The following is a 15,209-nucleotide window of genomic DNA, read 5'->3' on the forward strand; positions in this document are numbered from 1 at the left end:
CCAAGGAGTAAGCGTCTTTTAATTTCATGGCTGCAGTCACCTTCTGCAGTGATTTTGGAGCCCAGAAAAATAAAGTCTGACACTGTTTCCACTGTTTCCCCATTTCCCATGAAGTGATGGGACCGAATGCCATGATCTTCGTTTTCTGAATGTTGAGCTTTAAGCCAACTTTTTCACTCTCCACATTCACTTTCATCAAGAGGCTTTTGAGTTCCTCTTCACTTTCTGCCATAAGGGTGGTGTCATCTGCATATCTGAGGTTATTGATATTTCTCCCGGCAGTCTTGATTCCAGCTTGTGTTTCTTCCAGTCCAGCATTTCTCATGATGTACTCTGAATACAAGTTAAGTAAACAGGGTGACAATATACAGCCTTGACGAACTCCTTTTCCTATTTGGAACCAGTCTTTTGTTCCACGTCCAGTTCAAACTGTTGCTTCCTGACCTGCATACAAATTTCTCAAGAGGCAGATCAGGTGGTCTGGTATTCCCATTTCATGAAGAATTTTCCACAGTTTATTGTGATCCACACAGTCAAAGGCTTTGGCATAGTCAATAAAGCAGAAATAGATGTTTTTCTGGAACTCTCTTGCTTTTTCTATGAGCCAGCAGATGTTGGCAATTTGAGTCTGGTTCCTCTACCTTATCTAAAACCAGCTTGAGCATCAGGAAGTTCACGGTTCACATATTGCTTAGTTTTTTAAATACCATTGTCCTCTGTGAGGAATAAGGGCTTTTTGGCAAAATACCTGATTCCAGGCTGAAGGAGGAAAAGTACAATGTGACTCTTAGAACATCCTGTGAGAGAAAACAAACAGGTGCCCAGAGAATGATGGGGACAAGTCAAAATGACAGAGTTAGCTGGCAGAGACTCTCATGGCCAAATCAGGGACACTAGGAACATCAAATAAATGATAGCAATGAATTATGATTCATTGTAATTGGAGTAAAGTAGGAAACCAGGGGTCCATACTGATATAATGTGTGTACGCCTGCTCTTTGCAACCCCAGGGACTGCAGCCCACCAGGCTCCTCTGACCTTGGAATTATCCAGGCAAGAAAACTGGAGCGTATAGCCAGTTCCTTCTCCAGGGGATCTTCCTGACCCAGGGATCAAACCCATGTCTCTGGCGTCCCCTGCATTGGCAGGCAAATTCTTTATCACTGAGTCACTGGGGAAGCCCATGCTGATATAATAAGTGAATATAAAAATCAAAACTTTGTTGTGGAACAAAATTCCTCAAAGTACCTCCCGCTCTACCAAATACTTCACAGTGGAGGTGATTTGCAGACATCACCTTAATCAAATGATCAATACGAACATCATCAGTAGTAGAACATTTCAGAACTGCATGTCACTTGAAAGGATGCATTGGGAAGAACACAGGATCACATCTGTGGTATCCCTGCCAAAGGTGCATAAACTAACCTACTCCAGAGAGTATCAGAAAAACCTTAGGCCATTTTACACAATGACTGGTTGAGGTCTTCAAAAGGGTTAAAGTCATAAAAGTCAAGGAAAAGCTGAAGTGAACTAGATGGAAGGAAACTGAAAAACATGACAGCCAAATTATAGCACTCGATTCTGAATTAGACCTTTTCATTAAGAAGGATTTATGGGACACTTGATGAAATTGTATAGGATCAAATGATTAGGTGGTCCGAATTTGTCCATGTTCACCTTCTGGTTTGGATGATGTTTTGAGGAGTTACACACTGAAGAATTCAGAGCCACTGGGCACCATGTTCGCAGGATATTCTCAAACTGTTAAGAAAACACAGAAGGCTATACTGTACTTGAAAATTTGGTGGGAAACTGAGATTATTTCAGTCTTCAAAAAGAAAAGTGAAAGTTACTCAGTCATTTCCAACTCTTTGCGACCCCATGGACTATACGGTTCATGGAATTCTCCAGGCCAAAATATTGGAGTGGGTAGCCTTTCCCTTCTCCAGGGGATCTTCCCAACCTGGGGATCGAACCTAGGTCTCCCACATTGCAGGCAGATTCTTTACTGGCTGAGCCACAAGGGAAGCATAAGAATACAGGAGTGGGTAGCCTATCCCTTCTCCAGCAGATCTTCCCAACCCAGGAATCCAACTGGGGTCTCCTGCCTTGCAGGTGGATTCATTACCAACTGAGCTATCAAGGAAGCACTTCAAAAAGTAGGAAACACTCTATTTTGAAAGAGGCAAATATATGAATAGATAAAACATGTTTAATATGATTATAGGCTCCAACATTTAAAAATCAATCAGCAGAGAAACAGACAGCCAAGAAGGGCTGAGAAGAAACCATCAGTGAGGCAGAATATAAAGCAGGAGAAGCTGAGGAAGAAAAAGTTTTCAGAAGTAGCAAGTGGTTCAGGTGTCAAATGCTGCTGAGAGATCAAGTAGATGAGCAGAAATCAGGTGATCACTAGAACTGGCCCCAAGGCATCCTGGGAGGAGTCCTGTTGGAGCCGTTTTCAGCTGAGTGAGGACAGCAGTCAAATTCAGAAGAGATGAAAAGAGAAAGGGAGGTGAGGACATGGAGTGGGTAAATATAGATATCTCATCCCAGAAGTGTTGTTATAAAAGGGAGTCGAAAATGTTGTAGGTGGTTGCAGGGGTTAATAGTTAGCCACCTGTTGTTCTGGCTAAGTGGTGAGAAAATCGCCATGGGAAAAGAATAAAAGCAAAATATAGCAATACAGCATAACCCAAACAAAAGTACATCAGGTTGATTAGTTGGGGTCATCATGCCCTGGTAAGCTGAGGAAAAACACAGTGTGGACCTTGGAAAGCCAGGTCAGCGCAGGTTCAGATCGCTGCTTGTGCACACACCAAGATGTTTTCCCAAGATGTTTTCCATATGCAGGTCTATGCCCTCCAGCTAGACGAAACCCCTTGTAAAAGAAAATAACAAAGATAGTTTAAAGTAATCAATAAAATGGGAGACATGACCGGGGACACAGGAGGCTGACTTCATAGTCGCACAACAGATGCTTTCTGTTGCCAAGACACTAAATAAAAATGATGTGGCTCCGAAGAACAGGGCTCTTGATCTAAGAGCTCTTGAGTTCCCTGGTCCCATCTTTAAAACTTTAATATTGACTCTAGTTTATTTTTTCCCAAACTGTGCATCGACCACTTTTGATCCCTTCCTGCTGCACTGGCCACAGCAATTAGAGGGGTGTGTAGAGCCTATGAGTTCTTTGTAAGATGAATTATGTTCCCAGGGCAGCTCGTGCAGTGCTGGGGATGATCCAGCAGAGGGAGAAATCGGGATGCAGGAAACCCTCAGCCTAAACTGGAGTCGTGAGAGGGCTGTGATAGACTGCATTTGGAGACTGCCATTTGAGGAGCAGAAGCCCTTCATCCCAGTGATAAAGGGGAAAGAAGGGAGGGCGGGCCCAGGGAAAGATGTTAGCTCTGCTATGCTGGCCAGGAGGGGAGGAGTTTGTATGAGGTTGCTTCTGTTCTGTCAGTGTAATATCATCTGACAGATGACTTAAGACTGTAAGGCGGACTGTAAGGTCATCTGCTGAGAGCAGAGTATGGAAGGCCAGGGGTTGGTGTGTGTGCTGGGACTTTGAAAAGAGGGAAGTAAATAGTGACAGTCATTTTGGAGAGTGAGGACACCAACACAGAAGGATTTCAGAGAAGTGACTATGATGACCAGGTAGACGTGAGGGCCCATTTGAGATTTGTATTGATGAATTTTAAGTGAGGGGAAATCCTTGGTGGGTCCATGGTTAGGACTCCGTGCTTTCACTCTTTAGAGTAAGAAGTCAAGCCCTCTTGGGGAACTAAGGTCCCTGAAGCTGTATGGCACAGCCAAAAAAGATTAAACATTTAAAACATTAAGTGAGATATCAGCAGGCTTATGGATTTCTCTAGCAATATCCACCTGTTTCAGTACAGGTGAGAATGTAGGAAATACTAAGTGTCAGATCATTATTTCCCAATACATACGTATTTCTTCAGAGACATTAAATGGCTCTAAACAAAGGAAGACAAAGTATGAATTGCAAAGCTTTTAATGAAAATGTTTTTCTTTTACAACATGCATAGTTTCACATCTATTGAATAGCAATTAATTCAATGCTTGCAGGCTCATCTGCTTCTGAATTTAGTCATAATGCATGAATTTAAGCTGATAAAACTAAGGAAAATCAACAGCTCATCTAATCCTTATTTATATTCCTTCAGGATCAGCAGGATGCCTAAATGAGTTCTTTACAAAGGCTAAAATAGGTTGATGTATATACTTTCAGTTTATTTTTAAAGCTGTGTAAATTCAACATTCTACTAAAACATTTAAACCAAAGGTCACACTTAGGAAAACAAAATTCTTGACGGGCTGTTTCCATTTTTAGCCATTTGGCATTCTACTCTTTTTGACTGAACAGATGAGAGTTTACATGCCTACTCAGGTGGGGCTATGCCTAAGATCAATTTGCTTAGAGTTAATCTTTTGTTATATTTTGTTGAATATTAGGGAATACTTATACCATTCAAGATTAAGTCTGGGTTATCTCTTTGAGGAACTAAATTTGCCAGAGACACATTTGATAATGAAGATTTTAGACAAATATTCACCAGCATTAGTTCTGTTAGCAAGCTGAAAAATTTTGTAGGCCTAATATCAAACAATCAACAAGTGAGGTAAACATCAAACCTCTTAGAAGAAAGACCATATGCTCCTGCTTCGGAAAAAACATTATTTGTTTGAAAGAGTGGTAGTATAACCTTTTACTCAACGATTACTTCCTTAATATGAAAAAGAGACAAATGAGCTGAAGACGAAAACTCCACAGTTACACTCCGCAACCCTTAACATATCTCGTGAGGTCTCTGTTTCGACACTTGTTTTTCCATGCCACCCTGTAGAAAAAGATAAAACAAATGATAATAAGATTAAAACATATCTTCATTGTGTTATACATACTTCAAATCCTTTGTGAGAACAAAATAGTTAATCAGTCCATGAAATACAAGCTACAGACAGATCCAAGTATTGCTTATTTATTAACTGGAGACATGTATAGCAAGGCCTTCACATCTCCCCAAGGCTTCAGTAGAGCACACAATGCTGAACACAAATGTTGAGTCTTGTGTAGTCCACAACACAACTGCAAAGCGTATTCCATATTTACTTACTTTCAAAAATAATTTCAAGATATGACAAGGAATTGGTAGAGTGTGGAAAAACTTAAAAATTCTAGAAGTCCTTAGAATAAATTGAGGTGATAGTAGACTTGTTACTATGTAATACACTGTTTAGCATAAATCTTAATATTTAGATTTTCCATTTTCAATTCCCTTGGTCTTAGAGAATCTTCCCACACTTTGCTCATAACAGTAAGATAAAACCTCTCCCTACCCTCTCACACACACCTTTTTTTGGCCACACACACCACATGGCCTGTGGTATCTCAGTTTCCCAACCAGGTACCAGACCCCCTCCTGCGTTGAAAGCATAGACTCTTAACCACTAGGGAAGACCCCACATCTCTCCTTTAATGCTTAACCCATACCTTGCTCTGTGAAGGGAACTTACATAGTGTTGAAGGTCCATTATACTTGAAACACAAACAAACTCAGAAAAAGAAATCAGATTTGTGGTTACCAATTGTGGGTATTGTGGGTGGGGTGCAATGGCACCCCACTCCAGTACTTTTGCCTGGAAAATCCCATGGATGGAGGAGCCTGGTAGGCTGTAGTCCATGGGGTCGCTAAGAGTTGGATACGACTGAATGACTTCTCTTTCACTTTTCACTTCGATGCATTGGAGAAGGAAATGGCAACCCACTCCAGTGTTCTTGCCTGGAGAATCCCAGGGACAGGGGAGCCTGGTGGGCTGCCGTCTATGGGGTCGCTCAGAGTCGGACATGACTGAAGTGACTTAGCAGCAGCAGCAGCAGCAGTGGGTGGGGTGAGGGGTGGGAAATTGGATGAAAGCATTGGAAAGTACTACAAACCTCCAATTATAAGATTAGTAAACACTGGAAATGTGATGTACAACATGATGAATAGAATTAACACTGCTGTGCTCACATATGAAAATAGATTAGAGAGTAAATCACAAGATTTTTCATCACAAATTTTTTTTCTTCTGTTTAAGTTTTTAATTTATTTTTAAATGAAGGATAATTGCTTAACAGTATTGCATTGTGTTTCTTTAAATGTGTATCCATTGAGATCATGGATGATCACTAAACTTACTGTGATAATCATTTCATGATGTACTAAGTCATTATGCTGTACACCTTAAATTTATGAAGTACTGTGTGTCAATTACATCTTAACAACACTGTATGGAAAACAAAAACCAAAAAATAACATACCATGCTGTAATGCCTTGCTGAGTGACAATCTTCTTTGCACATGCTACAGCTTGAGTGATGTCATCTTTCAGCAAAACTGAAAAAGAGGTGGTGGGAAATGAGGACAATGTTCACAGAAATTCACGTAAATTTTAGGTTCAGCCAGCTTTATTCTCTTAGGCTGAGGAAAGAACAAATACAATTATTTTTTTAAGAGTCCCTGTATCTGTGAATATTGGGAGAAAACTCTCTCTCTCCATTCTATCCCCTTTGGCATGAAATAAAGCATTCTGTTTTTTGTTTTCCAATGTCATTTGGAAGCTCTGAAACCATTAACTAATATGATAGAAGGTTCTCTTTTCACTGGACACTTTGAAAACAAAACAAAAACAAACAAGCAGAAACCAATCTAGCAGTTTTTTGCTCAGCAGTTCTACTAGTGAAAATTCATTCCAAAACAAGAAAAGTAATAAGTGATGTACCCAAGATGTGTGTATCAATACAAGAGTTGGATTAATAAATGTTAGGATATTTAGTGAAATTCTATTCATCCAGAAAAATTAATAAGATTGATATTTGTTGAGAAAAATGATATTGTGCAATAACGAGCATATTGTAAAGTAGTAAATAGAGTACAATTTCATTTTTGTTGAAGCATATTGCTTGCATGTTTGTATGTGGGTACAAATGTGAATTATATAGCTTTACATTCATGTACCTGAGTGATGTGTATTCTGAAAGAAGATGTGGAGACCACAAGTTACCGTGGTCATAAGTCTCTGGGTAGTAGAACTTTTATTCAATGACCACAGATTATTGTATAATACAAATAATTTTTAAACTAAACTAAGTGTATATAAAAGATATGTCCAGAAATGAATCTTCTTTAATAGGAATTTTAATATTAAAAATTAAACAATATCAAATTGGCAATACTTCTCCAATATTTTATGCAATAAATATTGTGTGGCACACGTGCATGTGTGACTCTCTGAGACCCCATGGACTGTAGCCCCCCTAGGCTTCTCTGTTTATGTTGATTTCCTAGGCAAGAATGCTGGAGTGTGTTGCCATACCCTCCTTCAGAGGATCTTCCCAACCAGGGATTGAACCTGCATCTCACATCTGCTGATTGTCAGGAGGGTCCTTTACTACTAGCCCCACCTGGGAAGCCCTAAATATTGCATATGTTATCTCAGTTTTAAAAGGAACTCAATAGAATAGGTGCTTCACCCCAATTAAAACAAATGCATATATTAACTTGTTAGAATGACAGTGATTAAATAGGAAGTGCATGTTTGAGATATGCAAACTAAAGAATTTAGGAATGAAATGTGAAATGTTTCTAATTCACTTTAAAATCACTCAGCCAAAAACCCCTACTGTATAATATATACATAAAAGAAGTAAATATGACAAAATTTTAAAAAAGACCACACAACCAAATTATCCCTAAACCTCTCCCAACCAGGTAAATTAGTAGGAATGGCATTGCTCTTTACAAAGCATCAACATGTCCAGTTACAATGCAGTGATAGATCATTCCAACTCTTGTATGTTAGCAAACAGCAACCTTCTGTGATACCAGCTTTTTGATTTCTGACTTAAGGAATTATGAGGTAGATGATAAAGCCGTTTCTAGAAGTTAAGATGGAGCTTTTCTGGGTCCCTCATGAACTCTTCAAGACCTTTTCATTTGTACTAAGTCTCTCCTCTTATAGGTACCACCAAATGGGGCCTGTGCCATCACTCAACAGTGTCTTGTCTTACCACTGCAGGATATGCCACAGCCGTTAACTGCTTTTGGGGTTTTGCCATCATTACACCACCATTTGCTGTTGATCTGAAATATCCCATAATCAGTGCTTTTGCTTCCAGGATTATAGTTTATAGCTTGTGTGTTATAACTGCTTTCTCCTTCGGCCAAACACATCCCTGAAAAAAAAATGTATTTTTAGTATTAAACAGCAACATCATCTGACTTATATTTCATAGCACAATTCTATTTTACTACTGATTTATTTTAGAAGCATAAAGATATATTTTACTTGTAAATATTTTAACATTTGATGTTAGGGGCCCTTAGGAGAATTCTTTTGTTAGCAAATCATTTGCTAATACTAATGAAACAAGATAACACGTTGTAAAAAATATTGAAATAGCTGTGTCTTCCATTGCTCCCATCCCCCAGGTAAGATTGAGCCTAGAATAGAAAAATCAACAGAGTGGTTCAATGGGTTTGGTCACGAGCAGCAGATGCATATGCTAATGTAAAAATATTTGTACTAGGAAAAATAAGGATTTACTAGGAGAAAGAAAATTTCTTATGATACCTAAAGGTGAATTTGGATATCAAATTAGAATCCAGACAATAAGAATCATAGGATAGGAAAGACTATGTCATCCATCCATCCATCTAGCCATTTGCTCATGTATTAAAAAATAGTTATGGAGCGGAAATGTCTGAATTCACTCTGAAAAATACAATGTTGACATGGACAGGTATGGACTGAAATACAAAGGAACTTTTCCTTAGGGCACATCTTGAATTCTGTGGAAAAAAATGACAAATAATTAATGAATTAGAGTCAGAATAATAGAATGTTATTTCATGCTACATTTCAGGGATCCTTATGTAGATATTGATTAAGGAGAAATAGGATCCTACAGTTCCCGTTCTAAGAATTCAATGTAATTTTTTAAAAAGCTTGGCTGTTAAAAACCCAGCATCATGGTAGGGGGATTAAAAAGGACAAAAATACTGCCTTACTCTTGCTTGCAGAACCCAAATTGCAAGCTGGAAATGGCTGAGGGCTGAAATATATCTTGTAGTCACCCTACAAGTGCCAGCTGGTAAGTTTAGTGGCACTAGAGGAGTACAGCAAGACCTGGCATGCTTGGAATGGTATAGAATTTGACCCTCCCATGCCTCAATCCTTCCCTGGGTACATCTGATTCTGAGCTGATGTGTTTGAGCCAATGTAAATGTACAAACCCTTCAAGGGACATTAAAAAAAAAGCCATTCACTCAAAGTCCCTTTCTTATTCTTCTTCCTCAGTTAGTATCTGTTCCACAGCTGGCTGACTATTTGGAAGGATGAAGAATAGTTAACTTACAGTTTGCCAGGCTGACTCCCTTGTAGCCAGCCAATCCAAGTTTCTTCAGAGTTCTGGCAAGCTCACACCTCTCAAATTTCTTGCCCTGGACAGCAACAGAAAGGAGCAGAAGCCCCAGAATAAGGAGAGCCTTCATGTTCACAGAAGCCAAATGTCCAAGTTGACCAGGTGAGCTGGACTTGCTATTTAACATCTTTTCACTTCCCTCTTTTCTGACCAGTTTGGGAGCTCCACCCTTGGAGACACGTGGAAAGCAGGGAATGTTTATTGCTTCACTTACGCTAAAAGTTTTGATGTCCTAAGAGTTAATTGCAAGAAAATCATGAAATGATATTGCTTGAAGACATTGCTCAGAAAGAATTGGCATTAGCTCTATTGCCCAAAGAGGAACTTCCTCATATTTGATTATGAATGTGAGCAACTAGAAAGGAAAAACCCTGAATGAACATATTACACAATGGAAAATGTGCTCCCATCTTTGATTAATATTCATTTGCACTAAGTTTTTTATGTGCTTTCATTATGTTGTCTTCATCTTTTTCACTTAAAAGTATTTTATGTACACTTTCCACAAAGAATGTGACACTCTGCCTGTTGTTCTGATAGGTATATAGCAAAGCACCACGTTGATCACAGAATCCTATGCTGACTCTTTTGGTTGTTTCTCAGTAGTTACTTTGTAAATCAATATTTTACTGTTATAAGTAAGCCTCATGTGAACATTGCTAAGTCCTTTCTGACAATGTCTTACTTCACTTTCTCATGTTAGAACATAAACAGTCATTGTAAAGCAAGAAAACAGTATAGTAAAACCTACAAAAGAATAGCAGAATTATGCCACCCAAAAATCTTCCCCTTTGGCACAAGGATTGTTTTGAGCTGAAGGCAGTTGAGAAGAAGCAGATTCAAGAAAAGTCCTCTTCCTCCCTCTATTTTCCTGAAAGTAAAACATAAATGTGTGCAGAAATTAATCATTTGAAACACTAGACACTTATCAGCCCCAAGACAGCACCTGAGGACTCTGCAAAAGAGCCTTTGCTGACTAGCTATTATCTTCCTTTATTCTCTAATGTATTTACTGTCCCACAATTTGCCACTCTTGGAAGCCTAGTACTCTGTTCCTCTGTCTTGCTGCTCACTTAAAAATATATTGTTCTTTGGTTAAGATAATCTGTAAGTCCAAATGCTGGCTTCCTCCTTGAGTTAGTCATCCCTGCATTTCTTACAACTATACATGAGATGTATATGTTTTGTTTCCTTTTCTCTTGTTAATCTGTCTTTGGCTACAGAGCCACAGGGAAAAGCTGCAAAGGGTAAAAGGAAACACATGTTTCCTCCTGTACAGTTTCTAGTGATAAGGATGGGACAGGGAAAGGCTGGGACACTCTACTCTCCCTGGAGACTGCAGTTGAGATATGGGATAACCGACAACAGACCAGCAGAAGGTAAGAGGTCTTACCATGTCAGTCTCGCAAATCTCTGTCTACAGAGCATAGTCAAGAGAGAAGGATAAAGACTTCTCTTTGTCCCTTTCCAAATTCACAGCAGCAGGAGAAAAACATTTGTGAAAATGGATATTGAATCGTGACTCTTGTGAATTTGATTTTGGTAATCAACACCTATGGTGACTGATTCTTGGCCTCTCAGATAGAGTCATGTTTTCCTTTATCATAAGGATGAAAAACTATAAGATGAGACTCTCCATTTGTTTTGTTTTATGTATTGAGAGCTTGGCTTTATAACCAGTGAGAATGTGCCCTCTGGTTTCTGCCCCTTATGGGGTACAGTTTCTGTCACACTTGCGTCCGCAGCCAGCTAGAAGCCTAAGACATGAAGTGAGAGGCAGCATTCTCTGTCCAAACATGCTGGCTCTCACGGAAGTGTGTCTTAATAAAGTGTGAAAATTCAAAAGGGGCCTTTTTGGTCTCTACCTTCGTTGCCGGGTTTTGACGGGAAAATTCACACGCATTATCACTTTTCTGATAACCCAGGTTAGGAGGTCAGTGATGTAAGATGTCTCACTTTGTGGGAGATGGAGGTTTATTTGTCACCTGAGACAAGGAAGGTTTTTGCTTCTTAGGCTTTCTCTGCAGAGGCTCTGTATCTTGAGAAGGCTACATTTCTTAGAGAACACCACTGGTGTCCATGGGTAAACCCTAATGTTGGTTTCAAGCCATAAAAATACTCACTGGCTGGAGTTAGAACTGAAATAGATACATTGAAGATGTGGACTTGTACACCTTAAAGATTTTTTACATTTTATTTGTTTATTCACTTATTTATGTATGGCTGCTCTGGGTCTTCCTTGCTGTATGCAGGCTTTCTCTAGGTGCTGCTAGCGGGGGCTATCTCTAGTTGTAGTGGGTGAACTCGTTGCAGGGGCTTCTCTTGTTACTGCGCATGGGCCCCATCCAGGTTCCCAGGTTTCATAGTTGCAGAGCCTGGGCTCAGTAGTTGTGGCGCATGGGCTTAGTTGCTCCACGGCATGTGGAATCTTCCCAGAGCAGAGATCAAACCCATGTCCCCTGCATTGGCAGGGTTCTTAACTACTTTACCACCAGGGGGTCTCTAAAAGGATTTTTTTTTAAATTAATTTATTTTATTTCTGGCTGTCTTGTGTCTTCATTACTGCGCGAGCTTTTCTCTAGTGGTGCAGAGAAAGTGCTACTCTCTAGTGTGTGGGCTTCTCATTCTCACTGTGGTGGCTTCTCTTGTTTTGGACCACAGGCTCTAGGGCACATGGGCTTCAGTAGTTGGGATCATGGGCTCAGTAATGCAGGTACTAGGCTCAAGAACATAGGCTCAGTCGTCATGGTGCACAGGTTTAGTTGCTCTGGAGCATATGGGATCTTCCTGGATCAGGGATCAAACCCATGTCTTCTGCATTGGAAGGCGGATTCTTTACCACTGAATCATTAGCGGAGCCTGCTAAAAGGCTTTCTAAGAGAGCTCTATTCCTGGTGGCTCAGACGGTAAAGCGTCTGCCCGTATTGTGGAAGACCAGGGTTCGATTCCCGGGTAGGGAAGATCCCCTGGAGAAGAAAATGGAAACCCACTCTAGTACTCTTGCCTAGAAAATTCCATGGATGGAGAAGCCTTGTGGGCTACAGTCCATGGGGTCGCAAAGAGTCGCACATGACTGAGCGACTTCACTTAACTTTAATCAAATGTCCTCTTGGTACGTATAGGAAGATCAGATTAAAGAAAGAAAGAAGGAGAAAGGAAGAAGAAAAGAAAAAAGAGAGAAGTATATACAGAATACCTTGGCTGTATATATACAAAACACGTCCTTAACATGTTTCGGAGGGGAAAATCAGAGAACCAAATGTCAAGAACTGCAGATGGCACTCAAGTTGGTGTGAAACTTACGGAAATATTGATAGTGAGGAAATAGTTTTGACGAAGGTCAAGAAAATGCATAGAAAGGCTTGATAGACTGTCCCCTCCTCTGTAAGCTGACCCCACCAGGTCCAGATCTTCCCGTATTTGGGGCAGGTACTACAGAAAAAAAATTACTGAACTATCTTATCCAACCATTAAAGAATAGAAAAACATTATGGTAATAATCCTAGATTTCTGGTAATAGGCAAATATGCCTCTGAGTGCCTTTTTCAAAATTCTTTCTTAGTCCCTTGGAAATATTAACCTTACCATGTCTTGGAATGTAAGCATCCAAAAAGATACATGTTGGCTAAAGCAAACATGGAACTGGGAAAAAAAAAAAAAAAATGAGAGCTTTAAAAAAAAAACCAAATTGCTATTTGATATTTCTGTAAGCTCCGTTTCTTTAGATTTTGTCCACAGCCTCCATAAGATTGTCTATTAAAGACAAGTAAAAATGTTTTCCACAAATATTGGTAAAATGCTTCAGCCATCTGAATGGGTATACTTAACTTGTTCCATCTTGCCAGAAACACCATTTAAATCCAGCTATTCTTTTATAATAGTTATCAGAAATAACTCTTCTACTTTTATTTTAAACTTATAAACCATAGAAGTTTATTTGCCACAGCTCTGGGGGCTGGGAAGTCCAAGATCAAGGCACCAGCACATTGGATTCTTCTGCAAGTCCCCTTCCTGGTTCATCACCAGGGCTTTCTTGCTGCTCTTCACAAGGCGGAAGGGTCTCTGTGGGGTGTGTTTTATGAGCCCACTAATCCCATTCGTGAAGGCTGCACCCTCATCACCTGAGAACCGCTCAAAGGCCCCATCTCCTAATATATCATCTTTGGGGCCTTAGTATGTCAACATCTGAATTTAGGGATAACACAAACAGAATATAACTACTCTTATAAAACTATTCTTTTGTAAGTTCATCTCAAGGTGTACTGGGGATGTTTTGGAATTTTAAATCCCTTAAAAGGTGTTAGCTTCCTGCCCTAGCAGTTCGCTACCAGTTGATAATTGTTTAAATGAATATTCTTATGATGCAAAATTAGTTCTTAAGAATTTTCAGTGTTCTGGGACTCTGTCAGGTGATCTTAATCAGGAGTTCGGGGTTATTGAAAAAAGGGGGAATCTATTTACAGGTCTTCCTTGATTTATGGTGAGGTTACATTCTGATAATCGTATCGTAAGTTAGACCTATAGTAAGTCAAAAAATGTATACTATACACCTAACCTACCAAACATCATAGTTCTGCCCAGCATACCTGAAACTTTTCCGGGATAGATATATTAGCCTACAGTCGAGCAAAATCATCTGACGCAAAGCCTCTTTTAAAATAAAGTGTTGAATATCTCATGTAATATATTGAATACACTTCTGAAAGTGGAAGACAGAATGGTTGTCTGGGTACAGAATGGTTGTAAGTATATTGGTTGTTTACCCTTATAAACAAAAAATATCACTAGCCTGGGAAAAGATCACATTTTATATTTTCTACTGAATGCTTACCACTTTCACACCGTTACAAAGTTGAAAAGCCATAAGCCATCATGAAGTTGGGGACCTTCTGTACTGTTATAGCAAATTCAGACAGTGCTTGCCATGTCCCAGGCATTATTCTAAAAAGCTTAATATGTATTAACTCACTTAACTCCCCTTGAAAAAGGTATTGTCAACATTGGCATTTTACAGATGAGGAAACAGAAATTCACTGAAGTCCAGCAGTTTGCCCACAGCCCTTCTGGGAGCGAGTAAAAGGCCCCCCTGCCTGTCCACCTGCTTTTCCTGTAAGCTCTACCCAACACTTCAGTATAATACCTATTAAAGGCCCATCAGAGCGCCTCTAACAGGAAGTTGATCTGAAAGCAGGCCAGTTAGTAGAGTTGGGATCTGTGGGAAATGGAAGGACAGACTTGATGACAGAGTGCTGTATCTTCCTTTTGTTGTTGCTGTTCACTTAGCATTCCATTTAAGGGTCATACTAAGGTACATAGAAGGAGAGGCCTACCTGTGTTTTCATTTATAGGTTCTCTTGCATGCAAGAAGCTGACAGGGCAGATAATCAAACCTTGTGATCATTGTGCTCATTGTTACTAGGGTAATTCCCTGGCTCCACAAGAAAAATAGCTTCAGGGACAAGTCACAGTTTCCAGGAGCCAGCAATACTTGCAAAGGCTGGAGTTTTACTTCCTCATCAAGAATGAGCCTCTCCAAAGAAATGCAGGAAACTGAGTATGCAAACTCTTGAAAGTATACAGTTGTCTGGAGTGAATCATTACTTGCTTAATGAGGTGCTTTGTTAAGAAAACAGCTTTGTATAAGGATGGGGGGAGAAACAGGGACAGGAGATGGTGGAGATGGTGCTGGAAAGGGATGGGCAAGATAAATAACAAATGT

At 39.7% G+C, this 15,209-nt stretch overlaps 1 protein-coding gene across 1 annotated transcript; it reads right to left on the reverse strand.

Annotated features, from left to right (window-relative positions):
• Positions 1 to 4,000: 4,000 nt before the first annotated feature.
• Positions 4,001 to 9,605, reverse strand: LOC129641658 (lysozyme C, tracheal isozyme). Its single transcript, XM_055566310.1, has 4 exons — positions 9,425 to 9,605; positions 8,078 to 8,242; positions 6,329 to 6,404; positions 4,001 to 4,865 (listed from the first exon to the last, which is right to left on the reverse strand). The coding sequence occupies exons 1-4, from the start codon at positions 9,558 to 9,560 to the stop codon at positions 4,799 to 4,801; spliced, it is 444 nt and encodes a 147-aa protein (XP_055422285.1). The 5' UTR covers positions 9,561 to 9,605; the 3' UTR covers positions 4,001 to 4,798.
• Between the last annotated feature and the right edge of the window lie 5,604 nt (positions 9,606 to 15,209).

The sequence above is a fragment of the Bubalus kerabau genome, chromosome 1, assembly GCF_029407905.1.
Source record: "Bubalus kerabau isolate K-KA32 ecotype Philippines breed swamp buffalo chromosome 1, PCC_UOA_SB_1v2, whole genome shotgun sequence".
NCBI lineage: Eukaryota > Metazoa > Chordata > Mammalia > Artiodactyla > Bovidae > Bubalus > Bubalus kerabau.